General features: G+C 46.4%; 1 protein-coding gene across 1 annotated transcript in view; it reads right to left on the bottom strand.

Annotated features, from left to right (window-relative positions):
• Positions 1-8774: 8774 nt before the first annotated feature.
• Positions 8775-25412, bottom strand: part of LOC311153138 (bifunctional heparan sulfate N-deacetylase/N-sulfotransferase 4) — a gene marked incomplete at both ends in the record, with an annotated part of 50247 nt that continues 33609 nt past the window's right edge. Inside the window, 8 exons of the mRNA XM_084204747.1 lie at positions 8775-8894; positions 9134-9236; positions 12016-12125; positions 13182-13352; positions 14277-14451; positions 15326-15449; positions 15551-15647; positions 16545-16727. Of these exons, the coding sequence (XP_084060873.1) occupies positions 8775-8894; positions 9134-9236; positions 12016-12125; positions 13182-13352; positions 14277-14451; positions 15326-15449; positions 15551-15647; positions 16545-16727 (1083 nt within the window). The remainder of the gene's footprint in view (positions 8895-9133; positions 9237-12015; positions 12126-13181; positions 13353-14276; positions 14452-15325; positions 15450-15550; positions 15648-16544; positions 16728-25412) is intronic.

Raw genomic sequence — 25412 nt, 5'->3', positions numbered from 1 at the left:
GCCTATTTTCTCCTTCCTGAGGTGCTGCAAGTGCAGATCTGCCCATGAGCCTCCTCTGCCCTGGCTGTCCCTACAGCCATGGGGCTCGATTTTCCAGAGACTCCTCCTGAGCGTTCCCAGCCCTGTCTGGGGGTGCGGTCGCGGTGCTGGCTGTCATCTTTGCTCGAGCGGATAAAGAAAGTGTTTAAACTCTGTCACCATAACAGGATTATGCTTTTAAACCCTCCATGATTCCACTTCCAGAGCAGCATTTTGAGATCAGGTTTGGATTCCCACGGCTTTTGATTATTTTGGGAAGCTGGGGAGCGAGGCTGCGATTCGCCGCGCTAATTGCGGTGAGGCGCACGCGGCGCAGGCCCCGCGCCCGGAAGGGGGGAGCTTTGGCTTTCCCAGGGAGTCTGCAGCCAAAAAAACCCCTCTGTGAGCTGTCAGGGGGCTCAGCACCTCCAGGGTTGTCCCTGTCCCTGGGTGATGCTGCGGTGGCCCCCAGGAGCTCCCACGGTGCTGGGAATTCCTGGTGAAGGCGTGCTAGGAAGGTTTGGCTTCCAGCAGGAAGGTTTGGCTTCCAGCAGCTGGCTCGTGTCTGAAAGCACCTCCAGCACTCCTCCAACATTTAGTAACACAGAATATTTAAACCTGGTAATTGCTCCTGTGCTCCAGGCCCTGCAGAAGCACCTCTTGAGGCAGGATGTCCAATCCCTGCGCCACTGAATTCCCTTGGATGAGGACTCACTCTTTGCGCCACTGCCAATTTTCTCCTACTCTCGCTGCTAAAATAATGCATTGCAGTCACCTCTTAAATTAGACACAAGCTTAACCCTGTGACAGAGTTCATGAAACCTGTGTGCTGTGAGGAGAGACTGGAATATGCTTCTTAATTTGGGAAATGCCACAGTTGCCAGGTCACTCAGCTGGATTCTGCATGGCAACTCATAGCATCATGGACGGGTTTGATTTGGAAGGGACCCTACAGAGCAGCTTGTGGGCTTGGTTTTTCCTGAGGTGGTTTGCTAGGAACTCCGTCTTTGTTTTCCACAGATCCACACTAAAACCTTCAGCTGTCTCCAAAGAAGTGCTTTCTCCTTCAGGGATGAGTTACTCATTTCCTACTCCCTGCTTTCAATGATTTCTCCTTGGCCTTACAGTCTCCTCTCCATCCACACATCTGAGTGCAGTGATGGCTCTCAGCAGTGCAGCAAACTGCATCTCCAAGCTTTCCCCTCAGTGCCAGCAGACACTTCCCAGTAGTGCCCAGCCCCTGCCTTATGGGAAAGCCCTCTGTAATCCCAGCACAAGGAGCTGCAGAGTTTTCCTCTGCCCCTTTATTACACCGGAGGGTGGGTGTCTGCCCCACAATTCAGCTCTTCCATTGGAAAAACACCAAAGTTGCCAAGGAATAAATTATTGAGGCCATTAACCAACAGGTGGCAAATGGAAAAGGCAGCCAAAGTGAAAGGGAATTATCTGTGGGCAAAATAGAGTCATTTTAAATGGGCACTAAGCTCTGTAATTGAAGGTGCAAGAGTGCAAAACTTAACACTGGAAGGAAACCAGAAAATGGATGTACTTATGGTTGGGCACTTATGAAGGTAGTTTTATTGCACATTACCAAATTTTATAATGTCTTCATTGTGTCACTGTTTAGTGTCCAGAATTAATAATCTTTAATGTGTAAAATAAAAGTGTGTTTAATGTGCCAGTATTAAATAGGTCCATGGCAAAGTCAAGTCTGCGAGGGATATTTCTCCTTTAGCACTCAGTATTTTGTCAAAGAATGTTCTATGAAAAAATCCCACACTGAGTGGGCTGCTGGGAAGTCCTTCCCTTCCCTTCCCTTCCCTTCCCTTCCCTTCCCTTCCCTTCCCTTCCCTTCCCTTCCCTTCCCTTCCCTTCCCTTCCCTTCCCTTCCCTTCCCTTCCCTTCCCTTCCCTTCCCTTCCCTTCCCTTCCCTTCCCTTCCCTTCCCTTCCCTTCCCTTCCCTTCCCTTCCCTTCCCTTCCCTTCCCTTCCCTTCCCTTAATTCCCCAGGGTGGTCTTTGTCAAGGGGGATAAAAAAGAGTTTCTCATTTCTAAAGGACCGTGGGTGGAAGCAGCCTGGACAGGTCCATGTGCAGGTGTGTCAGCACCTGCCTGTGGAGGGAAGGGTGTGGAATTGCCCAGCCTGTGCTTTCCTGACAATTTCTGGAAGCTGGAGCTGTCAGACTGTCAGAGCTGTAAAAGCACTGAAGTCTTTGTGTAAATTTTCTAAACGCAGCTGAGCTTTCCAAGAGGACTCGCAGTTCTCTTCCTTGGGGATTTCCCTATGAACAGGCATCCTGATTTACAGTATTTTCCTGATTCCTGCCTCTGTTCTAGGCCCACTCAAGGGCTCATCCTGCCCCATTCCCCTCGTCCCCTGATTAGTGCTTGGCTCCGTTCTGTGAGTGTGCCAAGCCCTAAGTGAAAGCACTTGGGGAATATGAAAATATGGAGCTATTTTGGAAAACAGGATCTGCAGCACTACAGGAACGGTGATTTAGGATCCACACTAAAACCTTCAGCTGCTGAGCAGACTCCCGTGGCAATAAAAATCCTCTGTTCTACAGATGTTTTGCACACCAGAGCCAAAACACTGTCACAGGATGTCACCAATATAAAACATGTCTGTCAAAATTTTATATCTTGGCTTGTCCCACGTGGGAGGGGGGGAAAATGGCTTGTCATGAGTTGGGCCTTAGAAAGAATGTGACAACGTGGTCTGTGTTAAAGCCCTGACACGACACCTTCCCACAGCAATCCAGGCAAGCCTCCAAATGCTTCTTATTCTGCCACTTTTCTAGCGCAGAGGGAAATAAAAGAGGCTTCCTGGCTGTGCATCTGACCTTTGGAGAAATGAGTTTTAGTGTTGTGCTGAGGTGCTTGTCCCTTCTGATTGTCCTGGCTGCTTTGGATTGCCTTCCTGTACCTTCCTAAGCTTTCATCCCCAGGTATGGGATCATATCTTTTAAGAAGATTGAAGGGAATTAAGTCCCCAGGCTCAACTCTCCTTTTCCAAGCAGCTGACAAATTGTAGTGTGTTCTGTGTGGCAGTTACTGGAAATAGCTGAAGTCTGCAGAGGGTGAGCCAGGATCCATAAAAATGTTCTTCCTACTTAGGATGACAATTTATAATTTAGCTGCAGCTCCCAGCCTAATGATGGCAGATTTACACGCAGTGCCATCCAGCTCTGCTGTGCTTTACAACCAAGGAGCTTCCCTGCATTGGAACAGAGGGAAAACTGTGCCAATGATGCAGGAAAACCACATCAGAGAGATCCTCAACACTCTCCTGGAACACCTTGTCTTTAATTAACTGGGATAGCCTAAAAGTTATTGAAGCCTGTATGGTCTGTGTATGGTCTGGGAAATGAAAGGTGAGGAGAAGGAGCCCCAAGGAGTGGGGGTGAGTAGGAAAGCACAAAGGGGATCAGGCTACAGTACTTCCTTTTGGAAGGCAGAAACCCCAAAATCCAAGACAAAACTTTCTCCTAGGATAAAAAGATACCCAAAAGGTGTTTTTGTGATTTTTTTTTTTAAGATCAGATTGCTTATGAAATTTTAAACGCTTCACGTTGCAGAACAATTTCTCTTTGCTTACTTGGTGTGATTACACAAAGCTCTGCAGGAAGATGTGCTGCAGCTACAATGTCATTAAATAACGTTTTCTCTTGGTGGGTTTATTCTCTCCTTCACCAGAATATTTAATTGTCACCCATGCTGATGGGAATTGTGTGCCTTTGGAGGACGTGCAGATTTAATGTGGAGATGATTCCCCAGCCAAGGCAAACACAGTGAAACATACACACACACAGGGTTAAAGAAAAACTGTAAATAAATATCTGCCTCAGAGCCAGGTCTGAAAAAACTCATCTCCTCCAACATCCAGCTCTTCCTTGTAGCTCAGCTCCTCCTCTGAAGGGAAACTAAATTGCCAACAGGGGATGTATGTTACAGATAAGTTCTGCAAGGCAGCAGAGCAACCACCAGACTCTGAGAAGTGGCAAGTACAAAGTCAATTGAATGGCATGCAATTATCTCCCAAATTATGAACCACACTTTTCAGCCCCCACAGCATTTTATGGAATTGCAGCTTAGACTGAGAAATCCCACTCCACCCGCTGCTGACCTCCTCCTGGCTGAAAATAACCTCTGAGAAAACCCCAGGATGACTCCAACTGTCAGCCCATAAACCCCCCTAACCTTCTGTGATGGAGACAGATTTGTGTATTAACATGTCACATTCCCATTCCCAAAGAAATAGGAGCACTATAAAACTGGCCCAGGTCTGGTTGGAGGGAGCTGCAGCAGGACAAACAGCTTTGCAAACCCAAAGTGGCAGATCTGGGTTTATTGAGATGTTTTAAATGTTTTTCTCCCCACCCAGCAGCTGCAGCTGACTGAAATGCAAATATCAATCTGCTTCCTGGGAAGTCTTTAATTCCTCATGAGCGGAAATAGGGGTCTAAATTACATGCAGGATTCATTTCTGCCATTCTGTAAATCAGTTGCTGACTGGGACTTGGATATCTACAGGCCTGACAAAGAGCTCCTCTCCTCTCCTCTCCTCTCCTCTCCTCTCCTCTCCTCTCCTCTCCTCTCCTCTCCTCTCCTCTCCTCTCCTCTCCTCTCCTCTCCTCTCCTCTCCTCTCCTCTCCTCTCCTCTCCTCTCCTCTCCTCTCCTCTCCTCTCCCACTGCACATAGGAAAAGCTCTTTACACAAACAGATCACCTCACAAGTTAGTTCAGGTTTCCAGGTTCTGGGAAGGAATAGTCTGATTCATGAATTTTCTGGAAGTAGTAAACTTTTGGAAGGATTCTGCTGTTGTTTTATTAAATAAGACTGAGGCAGGGAACTTGCCTGGGCCTGGAAAGCCCGACGGAAAGCCAGCTGATTTGTACGATCTACAAGTATAGGGGCCCACAAGTTTGGGTTTTTTTGGTTTTTTAACAGACTAAGACTCCTAAAATACTTGGAAAATTTAGCAGCCTTTGAAAATTTGTCTGCTAGCACCAGGCAGACCTGGAAAAAAAAAGGCAAAACTTGTGGTGAGATATCTGTAATGTCAATTCTACTTTGCTCAATGGTAGAAGCTCTTGGGAGGTGGAATTTGCTATTCTGGAAGGTTTGTAGAAAGAATCCTCGACTCTAATATGATTTAACCTCGTTCTGACACAGATCAGTAATACAAATGAATATTTTATAATAAAAAATAGAAGCATTACGAGATTTTAGGGAGGGAAAAAAAGCTGTCTCCTACTTCTGAGTGCACAGTTTGAGGAATTTGCAACAGCTGGAATCAGGGCCTTTTAAGATTCCTCGAACAGAGCAGAAGGAAATTACTTTTAATTACGGCAGGAGCTTGCTTGGGGCTGCATGTCCCTCTCCTGTGGGGTGCAGGGAGGCCAGACTTTGGGAGGGCAGACCCAGAAATGTGTGTAACAAATACTGAAGGGTCAGATGTGCCTGGATCCATGTGCCCTGCTGGGAGGAAGAGGAGGAGGAGGTCAGTGGCCCTGCCAGGAAATCTCACATTTTTGGGGCCACTGTGCTGAGGGCAGGTGGCAGCCTCGGGGAGATGCTGAGGCAGGAGGAGCTGGGAAGGTGCACGGTTTGAAATACATGGCAGAGGCTGTGGAAGAGCAGATTTTGGCTCAGGAAATGGGAAGGAGGGTTTAAGGGAAGAAGCAAAGCTCTCTCTGTAATACACCAGCAGAAATGTTTATTCTGTGGCAGTGAGAAGAACTGATAACCAGCTGTGTGCACATCAATTATTTAAAACAATTCCAGCAAGTACAGCCTTTGACCTCCCTCACCATCCCCACCCCCCCCAACAAAAATACTTTGAGCGATCAAAATTTATTTTAATTCCTTCTGCTTCAACACCAAGTATTTGTTCAACTGGATTTGCTGTCGTCACATAGGAGGGGAAAGAAAAATCTAAAAAAAAAAAAAAGCTTGGGCAAGACAGTGAAGTTTTTCCTCAGCTCTATCAACAGGATGTCCTTTGTTCTGAAATACTACGGAAACCATAGTGAGTCTTATAAAAGTTATCCAGTCACTGGAGCACTGAACACTTCAGAATCTGTGTCGCTTGCAAATCCTGATTTCTTTTTGGCAGCTTTTCTGGATAGGAGAGTGATGGAGGAATCGAGTCCGTGGGCAGGTCCACACCTTTGCAGTCACACTAAAAGGATGAACTGGAAGCACAAAAAGAGAAATACAGACAGTGTAAGAAATGTTGTCTGACAGGGAAATTCCTGTCCCATGAACACAGAGTTATGTAAAAGAAACCCCAATCTTAGCCTTATTCCAGTACAATAAAATCAGCCATGTGGTCACTGCTGATTTATGTCCCTGTGCTGTACCTGTTTGACAGGGATGTCACACCCTCACATTCCTGTTAGAAACATCAATTTGAAGCCTGTTATGGACATAATTCATTACTGGTGGGAGCTAAGTGAGTGGTTGATGGCTGCCTTTTGGGTGGCCCAGCAGAGAGGAAATGAGCATCCCACACTCTGATCGTTCAGGGGATGAAAGATCCCTCATCTCCCTGCCTCCAAGTGGGGAGGGGGGGAAGGAAGAGGAGCAAACAGTCAGCTCCTGATTCTGTATTCAGGGCACATCCCCACTGCCTTATTATCACATCAGAGAGCCCGGACCCATCAGCGCTTTCATTCCACAACCACTTCCTCCCCCAAGAATTTCTAATTCCGCCATTTTAATTTGTTTTGGGGACTCTAGGCAGCCTGCTCCCCTATCAGAGAGGAAATTTGCTTTATTAGACAACATCTCGGAGCAGTTAATCCTGCAACTTTACTTTCGACCTTGAGAGGTCAATGCATAATTTAGAGGGGTTTGGATTCCGTTCTGATTGCTTCTGGCTCAAAGACAACCTCAGTGATACCAGCTCAGCTTTCCCAGGGCCAGAGCTCTGCTTTCATCATCAGCTCTGCTGCCATGGGCCCTGACTCCCGTGCCTGGCCCGCAGGGTCACTTCCTGCTCCCCTCATTGCCAGGGGAATGGGAGCAAACTGCAGCCCCCCTGCAGCAGTGTGTGACACTGACCGCATTACAGCCTGCAGCATGGGAATCCTGGGGCTTACAGACAGGAAAGAAGGACCAGCACGGTCTTTCCCAGCCACAGCCCTCTCACCATCCATAATTGTTTCATTTTTGCTGCCTTTGCTTTGCTGGTCTGTAAGAATCCCAACAATGATGTGGTCAGTGACATAAAAAGGCATAAAAAAGCAAAGGAGATATTTCCAGACAGTTCACAAAGGCTCCTCTGTCACATGGGGGTGCAGAGAAATCCTGTGCCGGTGGGTCCTGTTAGGAGTGGAGGGAGTGAAACCTGGAAATAATGTTATTTCATCTTTGTGACACATAAAGAAATCAATTCAAATGTCAGTTCTCAATGGAACACGAGATCTCTCAGAAATGTGAGGCCCATTCAAACCTAAAAAATAAGAGTGACGTATAAAAATATCCGGTGCCATTACACAGCTGAGAGTTGGAGGGACAGACTCTTTCTAAATAAAAAGCTATGAACGAGAAATAATTTTCTGGATTCTCTAGTGTTTGCATCATTTCCTTGAAAAGCTCCTGAAACCAGTGTCATGTTTATTCAGCTTTTAATCAAGAGTGAGGCAGTCCTCTTTTAATTAAAGCTGAGCCAATTTTAATGCATTTTAACAGCTATAATTCTATCAAATGCTCCATTTACAGACTCTTCTCTGACCAAGCCTCACTTACCCAAAGATCTCATTACTGCAGTCATCTCCGGTGTTGCCAGTGTTCTAAGATAAGGGAGTGTGAGTTTCTATGTTACATACAAATACTTGTGTTTACCACTTCCAGATCTGAGGAATGACCTCCATCCAGGACAAGTAGGGAGTTTCTGCCCTGCCTTGCTCACCTTGCCCCCACAGCTCTGAGAACCAAGCAGAGTTCATGTCAAATTTTTGGTAAACCACCCTTTCATTTCCCTGTGGGCACCAAAAGCAGATATTTACAACTAAGCGTGTGTCTGATCTAGAGATACACAAGGCCGATATTCAGGAATGAAGATATGTATGTCATACGTGGATATGTGATATACACTGGCCGTGTTTGTCCTTTCAACTCCATCCAAGCCTGGGTCCAGAACATTGAAAAAGGTAATGAAAGTTATTTTTCTGCGCCAACTAGCAGACTGAGACCCTAAATGACTCACCCGGTGTCTGAGGTTTCAGAGGCACAGCGCTGCTGCGCAGGCAGAAGCCGAGCTGTCAATATCGCGCTGCTGGCCGCGCACCGCTGCGCGGCCGCCTGGGAATGTGAAAGGATTTGCAACCAAAAGCGGGAAAAGCCCAGCGCGTGACCAACCTCGCAGTCCAGCGAGAGACGTTCCCATCCTTTGCCCGTGTCCTGACAGACTGCAGTTTGTCCGCGCGGTGTCCGTCCGTCCCACACAGAGTTCCTGGTCCTCCCGGAGAAGGGAGGAGCGCGGCTCCGGCCGGGATGCGGGGGTGCCGCTGGCGCCGTGCGCTCTCCTGGCGGCTGGCAGAAGGGCTCGGGGCCGCTCCTCCGGCAGCACGGGCATTCCAACACTTGTCGGGCTTGGGTTTGGGGCTTTTTATCTGTTCTCCTGTGGTGTGTCTGGTTTCGCTGGGAAGAGCGGGGTCCGTGAGGTCCTGTCCTGACGATGCCGAGTGAGCCGGAGGAGCGGGCGGGTCTGAGCAGGCAGGGATGCGCCTGGCCGGGTGCCCCCGGCGCTACCTGACCTTCTGCAGCTCCTGCCGCAGCCAGGAGGGCAGGGGCTGGCCCAGCCTGTGCAGCAGCTTGGACAGCTCCACGTTGTGCTCTCGGTAGTAGCTCGACAGAAACGCTCGGGACTGGGAGCGGGGAGAAACAAGCCAAGATCAGGTTAAAGGAAACTCAGCCCGCAGGCAAATGTGCTCTGATCCCACCGAGGGCTCCCACAGGGGCAACTCAGTGCTCTCTCTTTCAAAGCTCGAGTTTCTGATTTTTAAAAACATCAACCCAGTGAAAATGCAACAAAGAGAAAATAATCAGTGTGTTTATTTAAGGTCAGCATTAAAACTGCTCCCATAAATTTCTGAGAAGCCCTTACCTCTTGGTCCATTGGTGGGTATTTCCGACCTTTGCTTTTCCCCAGGCACTTTGTTTTCCCTCCTTCCAATAACTGGCACCAGAAACCTTTCTGAGGGTCAAACCTGTGGAGGATCATATTTTTTAAAAGACCTTGCTACAGAAACATCTCCTGGCTACTGAGACATCAGTGTTAGCCCACAATTAGTGCTGCACACATCTCTGTAGATGACTGGAATTCTGAGGACAGAGAGGGCAACCTGTGTAAACTCTGGGGATTCATTTTTTCCCACAAATCTGCCTTGGAAACACCTAAAGGCAGGAAGTTTTTCCCACTGTGCTCTACCTGGGTAATTTTTGTTGTCCTTGTCCAGCACACAGGGTTATGTGCAGGCCTCCTGGGGAAGCGCTCGTTGGGTGCTGATGATTTAACCTGCCTGAGGAGGAAGCCGGCTCTCCCTATCACTGGATCTAAATACCATTTTCCTTCCTAGGATGGCATTGTAGCATAAACACTGTCTTAGCAGCCTTATCTGAACCGTGCCATTTGATTGTGGTGTCTGAAATGCAGAGATAGAAGAGGTTGAGGTGAGGGATTGGAAACACGCGCTCGCTGAGGAGCGAGCGGCACGTGGCGTTGAGTTTGGAATTTACTGCTCTGGGACTTGCAGCAGCCATAAAGCATCCGAGCGCTGCCCATTCCTGCTGCTCAGCAGATGCTTGAGAGGGATGAAGGATAATTGGCTGGAACACAGAGTTAATTAGCTACACACCACCTTTCTGCCCCTGCTCTGTTCCTCCGACATGGAGGCACCTGCAATTTGCTGCCAGGCAGAAGTGAGTGGATTTCAGGAGAAGGGTGAACCTTCTCCACGGGTTTTTTCTTGCCTAGCCTATTAATGCAGCCTGACCTTTGTTTCCTAAATTGTCTCTGTAGCTGTATCAATTAAAAACAAATAAATCATTGATTAAATGGGTATATTGATGATAGATTCATCTCTGCTTTGGCCTTTCCCATCTGCTCCTTGCATGGTGAAGTGCTTTGGTTGCCTCTCATTAATTTCCCAAGAGGAGCAGCAACATCTTGTGTGCTGGGTAAAAGGGAAACCGCAAAACTATGCCCCAAACAATCTTTCTGCCTCAGAAGGAGCTCATTGAACATTATGAAAAGGATGTGCAAATTTGGGAAGGGGAAAAGAGGGTGAAACAGTTCGGGCTGAATTCAACCCTCTGTGTTCAGAAATCACAGAACTCCCAGGGCTTCTGTAAATGTAATTGGGCACAGTGGAGGTATTTATTTAAAAATAGTGATAGCCCTAAGGCTAAAGCTACAGGGGAGCATTTTAGAGCTGTCAGCAGAAATCCTTGGAGGCCTGGTTATCTTCCCTTCCCTGCAGAGGAAGCCTGGGGGAGAGGCAGGGTTTTGGGAAGGCAGTACCTGATGCCAGAGGCAGGGAATGCCCGTGAGGGCAGAGCCAAGCAATGCCTCAATGAGGATCTTTCACTCTCTGACAGAATGTAGCAGCCCTCCAAGGGAGAACATTTTCCTAAGCACACTTCTGTCATCTTGTGTTTTCCTCCCGCCCTGCCTCTGTGTCCCCTCTGCTCCCCTCCCACGGCTCCCTTCTGCCTGGGTTGATTTCGCTGTCCTGCAAGACTTTCACACAATTACTCAGGGTGATGGACTTGTTGCTCAGTGCTGTTCACAGGACTGGCTCCTTAGGCTGCTTCCTGACACCTTTAAGGATGTGTGCTGTGCAGTTGTTAGGCAGTAATGACTAGGAACAATCCTGTGCAATCTTTTCCCCTTTGACAAGCCCTGCCAGAAAGCAGCTACACACTTTAATGCATTTTCCCCTTCCATCCCAAATCCGTGCATAAGTGAGGCCTTCCACAGAACATTTGCATTCTTGATGCCTCTAAACAGGGAGTGCATAATTTTATGGATCTGTTTACAATCCGTTTTTCCTGTCCAAACCAGTATGAGAGGCCAAATTTCTTCCTGCTGTGCGACTCCACTGACTTTAATTTAGTTCCAGCAAGGAAGATGTATGTCTGTGGGTGTGGATTTTAAAAACCCAGCAGAAGGCACTGCAGATGTGCAGTTGTGAGTTGTTCAAGCATCAATAGCTCAGCTCTGTGATCAGACTCCTCCTCCCCTCCACCCTCTTTGGAAACCAGTAACTTAAAAAATTGCAGTCTGAAATCCAAAATTCTTCCTCTAGAAAAAGGTTTTGGCAGAGCAGCTTCCTTAAGCGCTGAAGTCTTACTTTGAACCTATGATATAAATAAGCTGAACCCTGCCAGGGGAGGAAACATTAAATGGTAATTGTAAGCAGAGAGGAGCAGTGTTGGGCAGCTGCAAAGTCTGTGGTTGTGTTTCCCTCAGGACCAGCCTGCAGGGAAGGTGAAGCAGAGGCTTTGCTGCTTCCCACTCCATGTGCTGGCTCAGGGGCTTGGAAAAGCAGTGCCAGGCTTCCCAGGCCGCAGATATCCCAGGGCTGGGGCTGTAAGGAGACGATTCTCCTCACACAGGGAGGCTCAGAGCAAAAGCTTCTTACAATTTTCTGCTGGACTAAGAGGGGAGAGGGGAATGAACCCCATTCCCACCCCTGCAGGAGTCTCAGCTGTATGTGGAAATCCAGACAGGAAAATGGGATTAGGGAACGAGTGCTTCTCACCCAGCCTCTGCCATCAGGCTCCTTTGGAATGATAAATCCAAACTTTCCACACCTGACACTCTAGGCTTCAGCTCCTGGAGACTGATGGAAGAGAACCCCAAGCCTGTCAAAGTTGCTGTTATCCTGACGTGTTGTCTATTGGTAATTCATAATGAAGGGATCCTGCTGGGAGGGGATGTGCCCTGGGACACAACAGGGCAGGTAAGAAAAGGAATACACTCACGTTAGGGCTTCGGAGTAATTGTAGTGAGGAGAGACTCCCAGAAACTTCTGCACTTCATCCATCACAGTAGCAGGGTCACTTCTCAGCTGCTGTCCATCAATAATGAGCAACTGCAGGGGTAAATATGGCACTGATTTGGAAACAGGACTCAGGGTAACCAAAAAATGGCATTATTTCACTTCTGCGACAAAACCTAGATTTCAATTAGCTTTAAATGACTTTGTACAGTGCTAAAAGCATTCATGTGGATGAGCTCCTGTTTAGGTTTATTTTTTACTTTAATGAGTTGGATTTACATAGATGGGCATCTTGTTCAAATGCAGGAGGTAAGCCTCCCAAGCCAAACCTGACACTCAGACAATTCTGAGAAGAAGAGATGAGGAAAGGGTGTTAAATATTGTTGGGGTTTATGATGTGTCTGTGGGAAATCTTGAGGAGAGAAGGCAGCAGCTCCAGGTGAGGGCAGAGGGGGAGCCCACGGAACAGGGCATGGGATGCTCAGCACCCTCTGCATGCTCAGAGTTTGCCAGGACATCCCCCTCTCCTTTGGAGGAATAAGTTGGGATGAGGTGGGCAAGGAGGAGATGTGGCCTGTTTGCTCCCAGGGCAATGGTGCCCTTGCTGCCAGCTCAGCAGCTCTGGGCAGGACTCCCTCCCCACTTATGAAAGGGTTGAAAGGCCAGAGAGGAAAGAAGGAAGGAAATGACTGAGATTTCCTCCCTTCTCCTGGAAATGGGATTCACCTGCTTCTCCTCTCTGTAGTACAGCTGAGGCTGGATAAAAAGGAAAATGAGGATTGCAAGGAGGCAGAGCTTCTAATTCTTTTTGCTGTTTGGATTGGTTTTTTTCCCCAGGTCCCTGACAAAGTAGGCAATGCTCAGCTCTGCCTCCTTTCAGCACATTCTGTCCCACCCAGAGCAGTCTCTGGGGATCCTTTTACAGCTGTGTCTGACAGGAGGTACAGACATGAACTGCCATGTGACCGTGTCCTTGGATAAAGAGTGCCCATGCGTGTGCATTGCAGCACTAAAATGTTTGCTTTAGGTTATTTTATTACTATTACTTCAACAAGGGAAATATTCTTTACATCTATGCATTTCGGTGAATGGGCCGCTTCGGGCCGTGCCGAGGCTCGCTGCGCTGGGCGGGCGCGGCCCGGCGCTTACCTGGGAGGGCGGGAAGTGCGAGAGCCACCTGTGGATGTGCAGCGCGTACCAGCCGGGCGTCAGGCAGCGCCGCTGCAGCGCCCGCAGCTCCGGCGGCGCCCAGGGCCCGCCCGTGATCACCTCGTAGAAGTTGAACCTCAGGGCAGCGGGGTCCTCGTGGGAGCGCTGGTGCTGCGGGGAGATAGGGAAGTACGTGCCACAGGCGTGCCGGAGATGGAGCCCGAAGTCTTAAAAATCTCAGAAATCACCGTTTTACTGCTTTGCCCCGGCAGCTGGAAAGGTGCCAATGAGATACGACCCGGGTGCAAACTGCAGCCCCGGCCGTGCTTTGCTCCTTGCAGAACTTGCCGGCAGGATCAGAAATGGTGTATTTCATGCTATCCCAGCATTATTAATCTGAGTCTATTTTAACACTGCATTTAGTGTTTCCTTTATGTGTTTGCCTACGCCATTTTTCACAAGAATGCTTATACATTTCCCTAAAAATAGAATTTTTAAACAGTGCAGAATTTTTAAACAGTTATGGGAGGGTGTGAGCTCAGTAGAAGGCAAGGAAGAGCATCCTGGAGTTTCCTGGGGAAAACAACAGGCTTGCTTTTGCTTTCAAGGAGAGAAAACAGCCAGTGTCTCCAGTCACAGCTCTTTTTACCTCCCTGGAAACTTCAGGAGACGCTGGGTCCATCCGAGCACTGCTGCACACTGCTGAGCTTACATGCTGGGGGAAGGGAAGTGGGGCCAGACCCTCAGTATCAAGAGCTCTGATTCCCTGCCTGGGCCACGCCCCTCTTCCCTGTGCATCTCCCTGGGCAGAGGGCACTGCTCTCCCCCTCTGCCCTGCCAGCTGTAATTGAGATTAGACTGTTTGCTTCCAGCTGGTGGCAGCTCTGCGCTGGGAACTTCCATCATTCCTGACGCCGGCGTCGCAGGTGCCAGCTGCAAAAGCTGGCATCCAGCAGCCTCCTGCTCCCACAGGGTGCCAAGGCTGTGCCACAAGTCCCATGGCTTGCTCAAGGACACAGATTCCCACTGATGCCAGCCATCATCCCCTGCCAGTGGCTCGGTGCAAAGAATTCCCCGGTGCAAAGAATTCCCTACCTGGTACCAGGAGTACGCGCGGTCAGACGGGTCGATGAGGATGGTGATGATCTTGGCCTTGGGGATGAGGGAAGCAGCTCTCCTCGGAGCTTCCTCAGAATGGAAATAGTTGGCACTTTTCTCAAACAGGAGGTCGGTGGTGGTGTTGGAAGGAGTGGGGAAGAATTCCATGTACCTTGGAGGGGAAGAGACTTGTCAGAATTAGCAGCAGCACAACGGGGTCACGGCCCCCTGCTTCCCATTTCATGGTGGGTGAGAAGGTGAATTTTCAGACATAATTCTCAAGAAGCAAAATTGAATTTTTCAACTCAGCCCAGACTGGAGTAATGGGAATGCATCTTGGCTCTTAGGTGGTGCTGGTAATAGCTAAAGCCCTCATGAAGTCTGGTAATTAGGTTTTTCCTGTGATGGATGGGATTTTTGCTAATAACTTCAGTGTCAATGGGATATCTTTCACCAGTGTGGAGTGAGTTCAGTTTTAGCTGCAGAAAAAAATGGGAAAAGCTTCAAAATGTCAACATTTAATGTCAACATTTAAATGTCAAACTGTTTAATTTTAACATTGTTGAAGTACTTCATTTTGGAACTGACATATCTTTGCTTTTGGACGCTTTCAGAATGCAAGATTTGAATTTTGGCTTTGAATGGTCTTTTCCATTTAAAATTGATTGGATGGATCCTCGTGAAGAGATAAATGGAACCTCACTTCATGAAAAGCCACTTTGGAAGGAACAGGGTGTAAGTCAGTGCAGCTACAGCTATGACAAGACAGAGATGTTATTCAGCATGAAGACAGAACTCATGACAGAACTGCCTCTTGCATTCATTTGTGTGAAAACTCAGAAAATTCTTACTGCAATGTCTAAACAGAATTAGGGGCTTGATTAAATGCCCCATCATTACCAATTAGATTCTCTTTCCATCTGATAATTCCCAGCATAACGAATTCATCCAGTAATTAAGACCATGTCACACCCGCTCCTGGAATTGTTCCACTGTGATTTTCCATCTATTAAGAATGAACACCTCTTTTTTGTCATTCTTCTTACCAGTCAATTCCCTTGTGGTAGTTGTTACCATTGAAGAATTGAACTTCCTCAAAAGTTTTTGGGCTGGGGAGATTGCTGATAATGGAAGGGTGCATCAGAAGGAATAAATAAAGGGCTGTCGTTCCTATGACAACGAAAACAGATGCCATTAGGAAATATTAAAAAATAAAAAAAGCACCTTTGACTTTGTAGAAACTTTTTAAAAGCTCTCCTTGTGCTCCTTACCCGTTTTCTGGGGTCCTATCACCAGGAATTTGGGCAGGTGGTCGCAAGTTTTGTCTCTGGACCAAATGTCCCTGTGTCGCTTATCGTCACACGGGTTCTGAAGGACAGAAGGCGGTGGTGACCATCACACCGGGGCATCTGAAACCTCTGCAGGGTCCCAGAGTTCTGCACTAAGGCCAGAGCCCTACCCTGAGCAGCAGCATCCCACAGGGTATCTACAATGGCTTTGAATGGCCGAGGACAAGGTGCAGCCATTAGCAGAAAAGAAGAAGAAGGGGAAAAGAAAAAGATGGGAACATTGATTTCATCCCGTTTCCATCTGAGGTTCAGAGGGGAAGCCTCTGGATGGCTTTGAGGCGTGACTTTTTGAGCTGTCAGAGTGGGTTTGGGTGCATGGGGCTTAGTGCCAATTTTAATTTACGTGAGAATGCGAAAGGGAAGGACAAAATAGAATTGTGGGATATTATTCATCTCCTTATCTTTCTCCTACCTATGAATGCAAAATAAAAACCTGGGAACAAAAGGCGCCACAGAAGAGGTTGGGACTGGCTGCTCTTCAAAGCAGCTATCATAGAGATGCTGTTTTTGCAGAGGTAACAGAGGATGCACTTTGCTGGTGAATAAAATTAACAAAATGTGACCGAGAAAATCATCAGCTGAACGGAATTGCTGCAGCCCGGTGGAAATATTATAGATTTATACTTCCTTTGTAGCTGGGCCAAAAATCATAGGGGAAATTTTCTGCACCTTTTTGCCAGTGTAAGCCCTAAATAACTGCACAGGTTTCCTTGGTGTCCCTCTGGATTCAAGCCTGTGTAACCACAAGCTCAGCGTGGCTCACGGTATTCTGGGTGGGAGCAGAGGCAGGTACAGGTAACCATCAAATAACAGTGTTGAGCTGACATTCCCACGCTCAAAAAAGGTTTTTTAGAGGCAAAGATGCTCGTTCCAAGGAGGGGATTGCAGCTGGAGGAGGAAGAGGAGGTGACTTTACCTGCCACAGGGGGTCAGTCTGCTCGGGGAAGAGCTGGAAGTACTTCTGGGCCAGCTGCACGGGGGGCAGCGTCTGCAGCCTCAGGTTTGTGGAGCTCCTGACAAAGCTGGCAAGGTTGGCAAAGGTGTAGAGGCCCAGGCGGTCGTTGCCGTAGTTGGACAGGTGGGTCATGAAAATGCTGATCTGGGGGCGAGAGGAGCCTTTCAGGCATGGCACACCAAAAATCCAATTTGCTGTCCCCCCCTGGTTTGCCTAGAATAGCATGGCTGTAAGCAGGGGAATAAATTCTGACGCAGAAACACTCCCGGGCTTTGTGAAGGATGGTATCTCAGCTGAGTATCTCTGACTTTATTTTCTCCTTAAAGCTGATATAACTTCTTTTTATCAGCCTTTACATGGCCACTGTCTTGTAGATCTCATGATTTATTTCAGAGGGATAAAGAGAGTTTCTAAGAACAATGTGACAAATGTATTTCCCAGCATTTTCTTTCCATGAGGTGATTAAACTCAGTTTTGTGGATGTTTTGCCTGTAGACTGTCATTATTTACTTTTATGAAGATGGCACCAAACTGAATGTTGTCACCTGGCTGTTTTAGTCAGTGCAGTGGCCTGAGCTGGGATGGACTGACAGTGAAATTGCATTACAGCTGCAGGCAGATTTGGGGGACTGAAGCACCCTCATTCTGAAGAAATTAGCTGTCAACAGTGGGAACACCTGGTTTGCTTTGCAAAGAGATAATTGTGTCCAGGTGAGCCTCGTCTGGGATGATTAGGAATGGGAGGAGTTTATAAAGTCATGTGCAAGACAACTGGGCAGCGGTTCTAGGAGAGCTTCTGTTCCTTCCTCCTTTCAAAGCTGCTACAGGAGTTGTGTTCAGGTCAGTGCATTTTGAGTTTTTTAATTCAAGATGAATTGAATTGCTGTGCTGGAGGGCTGCTGGCTGGGTTTTGAGTGATGACTTGCACAACCCAGGCCTGGGGGACAGTGTTTATGCAGCAGTCCTTTGGAGCCTGGGCTGGGGGTCAGATATGCTGGAGATAGGCTCTCAAATACCTCTTTGTGTGTCTCAGGAAGGTTTTTAGCAGTGATCCACCTGCAGAGAAAGCTTTCTTTCCTGCAGGTTCCTGCCCTGCTGTCCCAGGCTTGTCCCTAGCACATCAGGGGATGAGAAGTTACCAGCTTCCCACTCTCACCCTCTTGCTGTGCCAAGGTGGTGCTTCTTTAACCACCAGCCCCCAGTGCTTGGAAATGTGTCCATTAGTTTGTTAAATTATTAACAAGGCTTTTAGTGCTCCTCCAAGGGGGAGACAGATGGAGCTCAGGAGAAAGTGTCCCTCATGGCCCTTCTGCAGTGGGATTGCATTCTGCACACTTTATGCCACAAAAGGTAATTTATTCTTCCCTTTTTTTCTGCTCTGGGCCTGGCCTAAGCTGAGCTTGGAAGCTGCACAAGTTGTTTTTTTCTGTGCATTGATTTGGTGGATTCCAGTGCCTGTGTGTTTTATGACCCCAAGTATTTGACATAAACAGAGTGAATCTTAAAATTACCCTGAACTTGGTGCATGTCACTGAGTACTACCCCAGAACCATAAGGAAGCGAATAAATCATCCTCTCCTCACAAAACAAACCCCAGCCAGCACAAACAGATCCTTGCTAGTTCAACTCCTGCAAATGTGAAAAGTTCTTCCTGCAAACTGCTTTTAAGTGCTGAAAAGGAGAACACTTGTAGGAAATGTTGCTGGAGAATATCACCGTGTTTCTGGAGTGTTTGTTTGATGAGTGCTAAAGGGTCTGCCAATGACGTTTAATGTTATTACACCAAATGAAGTATGCAAGTAAATCTGTTGCTCTTTGTGCTTTGTTTACACTTGAAAATGGATGAGATTGTTTTTAACGTTAAAATGTACCTGTAGGAGATGAGTATTAGCTTATTCTAGGAGTTTAATTATGGTGCAAACCAATTCAAAAGATCCAGTTAATCACTCTTCATGGAGTTGAATGATCTTGGACACCTCTTTTGACTTCTTTTGTTCCAGTGGAAGTGAAAAAGCCCCAGATATGATGCATTATTCATGGAGAAAAATGGGATTTAATTCTTTGCCATCTACCTCCAAATCACTGGGGATGAAAGGTGATGGGTTTTAACTGGTCACGATGACATCAGATTGTTTGCAAACTAATGGCAGGACCATCACACCATTTCACTGTGTGGTTTTTGTCTCTAGGGCTATTTCACATCACTTACATCTAGAATTTGGGTACACAGTGCTTTCTCTGTATGGAATGTTTGTATGTGCAGGCTTGTGTTATAGAAAGTGAAACCTACAGTAGCTAGCAGATAGAAACTAAGGGCTTTTTAAAAAAAATATTTGAATATAAACCAGTGCCTTGAAACTGCATTCTGTACTCAGAATGCTTGCTCTGAATGCACAGCCCTATTAATGCAGATTAAAGAGCTTTTTTCCTTCTGTAGCTGCCAAACTTAGCACAGCTTTAGCTAAAAAGCACTTGGCTTTGGACAAAGATTAGCCACCTGCCTCTGGAGGGCACAGCTGGAGTGCAACACAATCTCAAGGATGGCAATCCCGTGTTGGGAATAAAAGATTGGCTGATTCCTTTCTGTTGGTATCTGAAACTCCCCTATCCATCGATCAAGCACTTGCAATGAAAAAACCCATTAGCAAACTTAGGTATAAATGTGTTCCACCTCATCCTCTCAGCCATTCCACAATTAAATAGGATCAATGCTCCCCTTTAGGTCCTTTCCTCCTGCTGCTTGGCCCATTGCTGCAGGGCCCAGGAGCCGGAGTTGGGTGTCATGTGGGAATTCCGCTCCTCTGAGAGGAAATGGATGTTTGCTGTCTTGAGCAGCTTTTTAAAATAAGGTTTGCCGGAAGGGGGGAATGAATGCGGCGTAGCTCGGCCTTGTGCATAGCAGAGCCGTGGAGGGCGATCCCTGGTGTTCTTGCAGGGATGTGGATGTGCACTTCCCGTGGAAGGGCATTTCTGCCTTTCCCGGGGAAGCGCAGGTACTGCCGGGCTCCTCTCCCAGCCGAGGGCACTCTGCCATTCCATCGCGCTCGCAGTGCCGAGCCCCGGCAGGGGACCAGGAGGGCGGCAGCCCCTTGGGTTTCTGCCTGTGGCAGTGGGAGGGCAGGCTGAGAAGCGCAGAGCTGCCCGGATTCCTGTGCCCATCCCTGGTGGCACAGCCTCTGTCAGTCTGTGGCAGCTCGTCCCTGTCCCAGCCCAGAGCCTCCCGGTCTGGATTACAGCTCATCCCTCCCGAGGCAGAGCCCCGCTCCGGATAATTAATCCCCTCACGCAGCTGCTTGTGCGGCTGGGGGGAAGCTGGGAGGGAGATTTTTGTGTTGACAAAGCACTAATTTTAATAATGACAAATGGCTTCTCTAGAATTCAGCACTATTCATATTCATGACCCTTCTGCTGTTGAAGCAAAATCATTTATATGCCTGAAAATTGTGCTTTTTTTCTTTTTTTTTTTTACTTTTGCTCTCTTTCCACTCTGCACATCTGTTTATACTTCAATGCTCTTGACAGGACAAGCAAATATTTTCCAAATATAATATCTCTAAAGAAAGCAACAAAGTCAGTGTTTGGACAGCAACATTTTTGTCTTTGATTGGAGGGGAATCAAAACTACTGTATGGTATTTTATGTCCTGTGCCCATATTCATTACTGTGTCTGCTCTCCACCTCCAGTGCTCCCAGGATGGGAGTAGAAGCTGCTGTCCAGCAGTGGTGGGAATGGCCTTGGGACAGCTGTACAAATGTTGCAGGGCCTCTATGCTGTTTTAAAATTCCCTACTGGAAGAGCAAAATTGGTTCTCATTTACCCAGGAACGCTTTCTGCTTTTCCGTTGTTTAGTTGGCAGGATTAAATGAATTCCTCAGTATTGACAAAGCAATCTTGTGCCTTGTTCCTTTCCTTCTGAGAATACAGTTGCTAGGTTTGATATTTTTTTTTTTCTGTTATCTCTCCAAGTTCTGCTTCTAAAGTAAAGGCTAAATCATGAGCACATTCCGACACAGCCACTGCTCCCCAGGTCATACGCATTTGTGACACCACAAGGTGCGTGGGGTCCCAGACAGAGAAAACTGGTTGGGAGGTTCTAATCCATTAGTTATATATATTAGTTAAATATATCTTTTTTTTTTTCCCTCCTCAGCACATGCATTGAGAGGCTGTGAAAAAAACTGCTGTTTCTGATGAATTTGTGCAATCGGTTTGTAGCTGTGTGAGGGTAGAAGATCTGAAGGGAAGTTTTATGGCTGTTCATTTGTCCCACTCGTGTAAATGACCAGCAGCACAGCTAATTGTGGCCAAAGCTGCTGCCACTCACATCTGTGGGCCCCAGGAAGCCTTTGCAGAAGTCTACAGCAATTCAATTCTCTTGTTATTTCCATTTTCTAGTGAAATTGATGATACAGGAATTTGTTTTCTTGCCATCTGTGTTTTCTCACTGAAAAGACTTCCTTAGACTATAAACTCTCTCTTAAAAAAAAGAAATGAATCTACTCAGTTCAGACTTAAGAACAAACCCAAGTTCAAATTAAGGAAATAAAGCAGATTGCAGGGTTTTGGGTACTGTTGGTTTAGATCAGGCTGAACGTGAGGCAGAGCTGTGGAGGACAAGGGACGTGCAGGCAAAAAGAAGCCCAAGTGATGATGAGTTTGGCTGAGTGCCCATAAATGACAGTTTCTCTGCCATTTCTCCTTAGAGATGTAGTAAATTAAGACCTGCTTCTACCTGGGCTTGGAATGATGGGATGAAATATGTCTTTTATCCCTGACGTGACACTCTGTAATCTCCAGGTGGAGGAAGGAAACATTCCCTGGCATTCCCTATGGAAATGACTGCCCAGGACCCTGCACAGCACCCCAAGTTACAGAACAAGTCTAAATCATTCTGTTTATTCTGAGCACTCCTATAAACACCAAGAAAGAGTTTTCACCAGGATATTTTCTTTTGAACTGCAAAGAAATGCCTGGCAAGTTGCTACAGGCTGGAGATGCGGGAAATTTATCATTTGTTTTTATAACAGTTCTACTGTCATGTTGCTATCTTAGCAGTTTTCTGACTGCTCTGGGTTATAGAATGTTCATAAATGATGATTAATTAATCCAGTTTGGTGGCCTACTCTGAGCAAACAAACCTCAGAGTTAATTTAATTCTCCACTCTTGGTTTCAGAGCTAAAAAAAAAAAGGCAGCATTTTCAGTTCACTAGAGGATATAATATTCTCAAATCAGCCAGTTTCCAATTAATCTGAATGGCGAATGCAGCGAGGAAATTTAGTTCTTGGCCATTTACTTCTATTAAGGATTCATTTTCAATAATCAGGGAGTTTTGAGTCAGCTTGTTTTCACCTGGAAGGCTTGCTCCTGACACTTGAATAAATAATTGCATGGTGTGTGCATGAAGGTATCAGATTCTTTCCCTCTCTCCCCGGTACCCCCTTGCTGACACACAGTCGTTTACTGCTCTTTCTGCCATCACCCAACTTGCTGGGAAGGCATTCTGGTGAAATATCAAAATGTGTGGAGTGGAGCAGCAGCTTTCATAAAACAGGAAAATGTCATGAAAGAAGGAAAGGAGATGTGCTATCCTTGAAATGTTTTCGTGATGCTCTGGGTTTCAAGCTAATTAGTTTCTAAATGTGCTGCTGAAGGCTTGAGTTTCCATGGGATAATATTTCCCTGTAGTAGCTCTGTGCAGCCATGTGGGATGAGGGGGAAAAATAATGATTTAGCAAGGAGGGAAAAATATTCCGGAACATGAGGAAGGTCAGAGTTGATTTGCTTGTTTATGACCATTAAGATAAATTCTGATGTAACTTGTTAATAAAGCTCCCTTTTAATTTGGTCCAATGAACCTTTCCCTCTTGTCAGGTTGGAGAGGGAAACGTGTGTCCCTGTGGGCTGCACCCTGGTAACTGCAGCTCCACAAATATTGACATTTTTTATTGGGAGGTTGCCTGCCTGCTTTTTTCTGTCCCCAAAATGTGCTGAGATGCTCAGCTCACAGGGCCCTCAACAGAACTGCGCTGTGAATTACTTTTGGATTGCAGCACATTTCCTACAATGCCCAAGGTTATTTTTTATTCTTTCTATAACTATGCTCAGAGAAACAAAGCAAATAAAAAGAAAAACATTACCAGCACTCAAGATGTTCCATAATAACATTCCCAAATCTCTTGTGGAAGGTATAAATTAACCCCTCTCTGCATTTGCTTTTAATATGCCAAAGCAATAATGTGTGATTCTCCTCTGTCTGTGATGAGAGAGAGCAGGGAACACGAACAAAACCTTCCGAGTGTGGCACATGCGGGACGTGGAGAATGCAGATCCAACAGGCTGGGAATGAGCAAGAGCCCTTTAGTCACGGGGAGAGTTTAAAAATGGAAATGCCTTTAAGTGGCCCTCAGAATTAAAAGCGTCCCATGCCACTTCCCAGGGAGCTGGAATAATAATGTGCATTATTATGGGCTGCCTGTAGCTTCTGCTGAGGGGAGTTCAAAGTTACCTTTCAATCACAGGTCTGATTTTGCTCTCGACAACCAAATTCCTGCGAAGAAAAGCTAATCTTCCTGAAATTCATCTGCCACGTTTCACCTCTGCTTAAAGCTTCTTAGGGGTGTTTGATTGAAGTGGGAAGAGAAGCCTGAAGAAGTGTTTAACTTCTCCTTTTTCTGCTGCTTTTCCATTTTTAACCTGATCTGTCAGTTGCAAATACGTGATCCTTTGGTGGCTTTGTGGGCCAAATGCAGCGCAGGATATGCCTGATTCTAGATCCTATGTGCTGAGGCAGGTGTAAACCTAGAGTAGGGAGGGTTATATATAAAAATAGGGAGAAAAATGACTTGTGCCCATATTTATGGTGGAACTATGGAAAGGAGTCAGTGGGAGACAGAGTAAAATCTCTGTGAGAGGAAGGGAAAAGAAAGAGTCAGCCCAGGTGAATTCCTGTGTAACGGGGAGAGAAAGGAAGAGTAGGAAGGGTGCTGCAAGAAAGGGGTGCCAGGATTCTGGGTTATTCAAAAGCTTTTCAAGGTCAACAGGTAATGGGAAGATGTGTACAACATTGGCAAATAAATCCAATTCAGTGGCTGCTCAGGCAGGCCAGTGGGTGTTGCTGCTTCTCCTCAAAGCCCCGTGCACTCATTTTTGCTGTAGTGTTCAACTGAGGCACCTTTTGTGCTGTCACTTGCTGGCTTAATAAAAAGCTCTCTGGTTTAAAGAGGTGTTTTTTTTAGGAGAAATGACTCTCTCGCTGTTGTTTGTAGAGGCAATAATATTTAGGGCCGTATTTATTAGCTTATCTTGACTGTTAAACGTTTACTGCCGTTGTTTATGGCCTGTGGAGCAGGGGAGGAAAGGAAAGGAGCCATCAAACAGATAGTGGGAGACCCTGTGGATGCTCAAGAGGTGATAAATAGGACAGTTTGTAAAAGCATTAAACATGTCAGGCTCCTCCCGGGAGACTGAATGAAGTGCAGCGGTCAGAAAACCCACGCGGTTTTGAGCCTGACATTTGGATGTGCAAAATCTCCCTGAAAACTTCAAAGCCAAGGGAGTTCTCTAACTTTGCCTATGAGAAACCTGTTTGGGTTTTTTTTTTTTTTTCCTGCTGCTGAAAGCATTTCAGCTTTGGGGACTTTGTTACAAGTGGTTGTCTTTAGTTCTGAATTTTCCTGGGTTACATTTGGAAGCAGGCAGGATTTGCTCTGTTCATCCCATTTGCTCTCTCCACCTCCTGCTCCGTGTTTTGTCATGATAGCAGGTGATGGGAGCCTGGGAAAATAGCACAGCTTCCACACCAAATTCCCTCTCCAAAAAAAATGCAGGCACCCTAAAGGAGGCTGGTTTTACTGCTGGTTACCTTGCCTTTCTCTACAGATGTGGCAAAACCAGAAGTGCCTGGAGAGTCGATGGGAAGAGGTTTAAAAGGAAACCAATATGGCACTGGTGAAATAAACAATGAGGGAGGGAGATTTTAAGAACTGTGAGAAGAAAAAGTTATTCTAGAGCACAATTAAGCTAAGCAAATGATGAGAGGTAGAATTTTGAAAAGACTGAAAATAACTGAAATGTTCACCTCCTTTCAAATGCCATAAGCTTTTTTTTTCATCCCATATAACTCAATGAAGCAATAGTTAAAAAGATATCTCAAAGCACTGAAAAAGTTGTAAAGAATTGGGAAGGTTTAAGAGGAGAAAAAATGACATGATGCCATTCAACATGGTTTTAAACAGAAATTTTTACGAGTTTCAGGCTGCCTTTGCCTCTGCTGCTGGAGCTGTGGAATGCTACACATACCTGCAGAAAATGTAAATATTTTTCACAATGCTGGTCAGAACCAGAGAATTTTCTAATATATTTACATAGCTGGGTAGTGTTACATTCGTATTAAGGACATGGTGATTTTCTTGTCTGATGCACTCCTGTCTTTGAGGATACGTTATGAGTAGCAATGTGCTTCTTTGAGTATTAATGTGTTTTCTTGGCTTAAGATCTAACTATACTTAAGAGAAATACTTATGCTGTCACAAGAATCATAGTGTTGGGACAAGTTTTATTTTGCTATCAAAATTAGATTGGGCACAAAACCAGTTTTGTAAAGCTTTTTGACATTTTGGTTGGTTGCAGTTTTAGATGTCATTTTTTCCTCTTCCCTTCTTTCAAGTGAGTGTGGTGGTTTTGCTGCTCTCTTTTCACTGCTGCTGGGCAAGTGCTGATGCTATGGCTTTTGGGAGGTCTGTCCTAATTAAGATTTAGTGACTAACTGGGTTTTGATGTTTGTCAAACCACATAGTAAATAACATCAAAGATGATTATAACTGAACT

The sequence above is a fragment of the Fringilla coelebs genome (assembly GCF_963513975.1).
Source record: "Fringilla coelebs genome assembly, chromosome: 4".
Lineage (NCBI taxonomy): Eukaryota > Metazoa > Chordata > Aves > Passeriformes > Fringillidae > Fringilla > Fringilla coelebs.
This window is presented reverse-complemented; position numbering and strand designations above follow the sequence as displayed.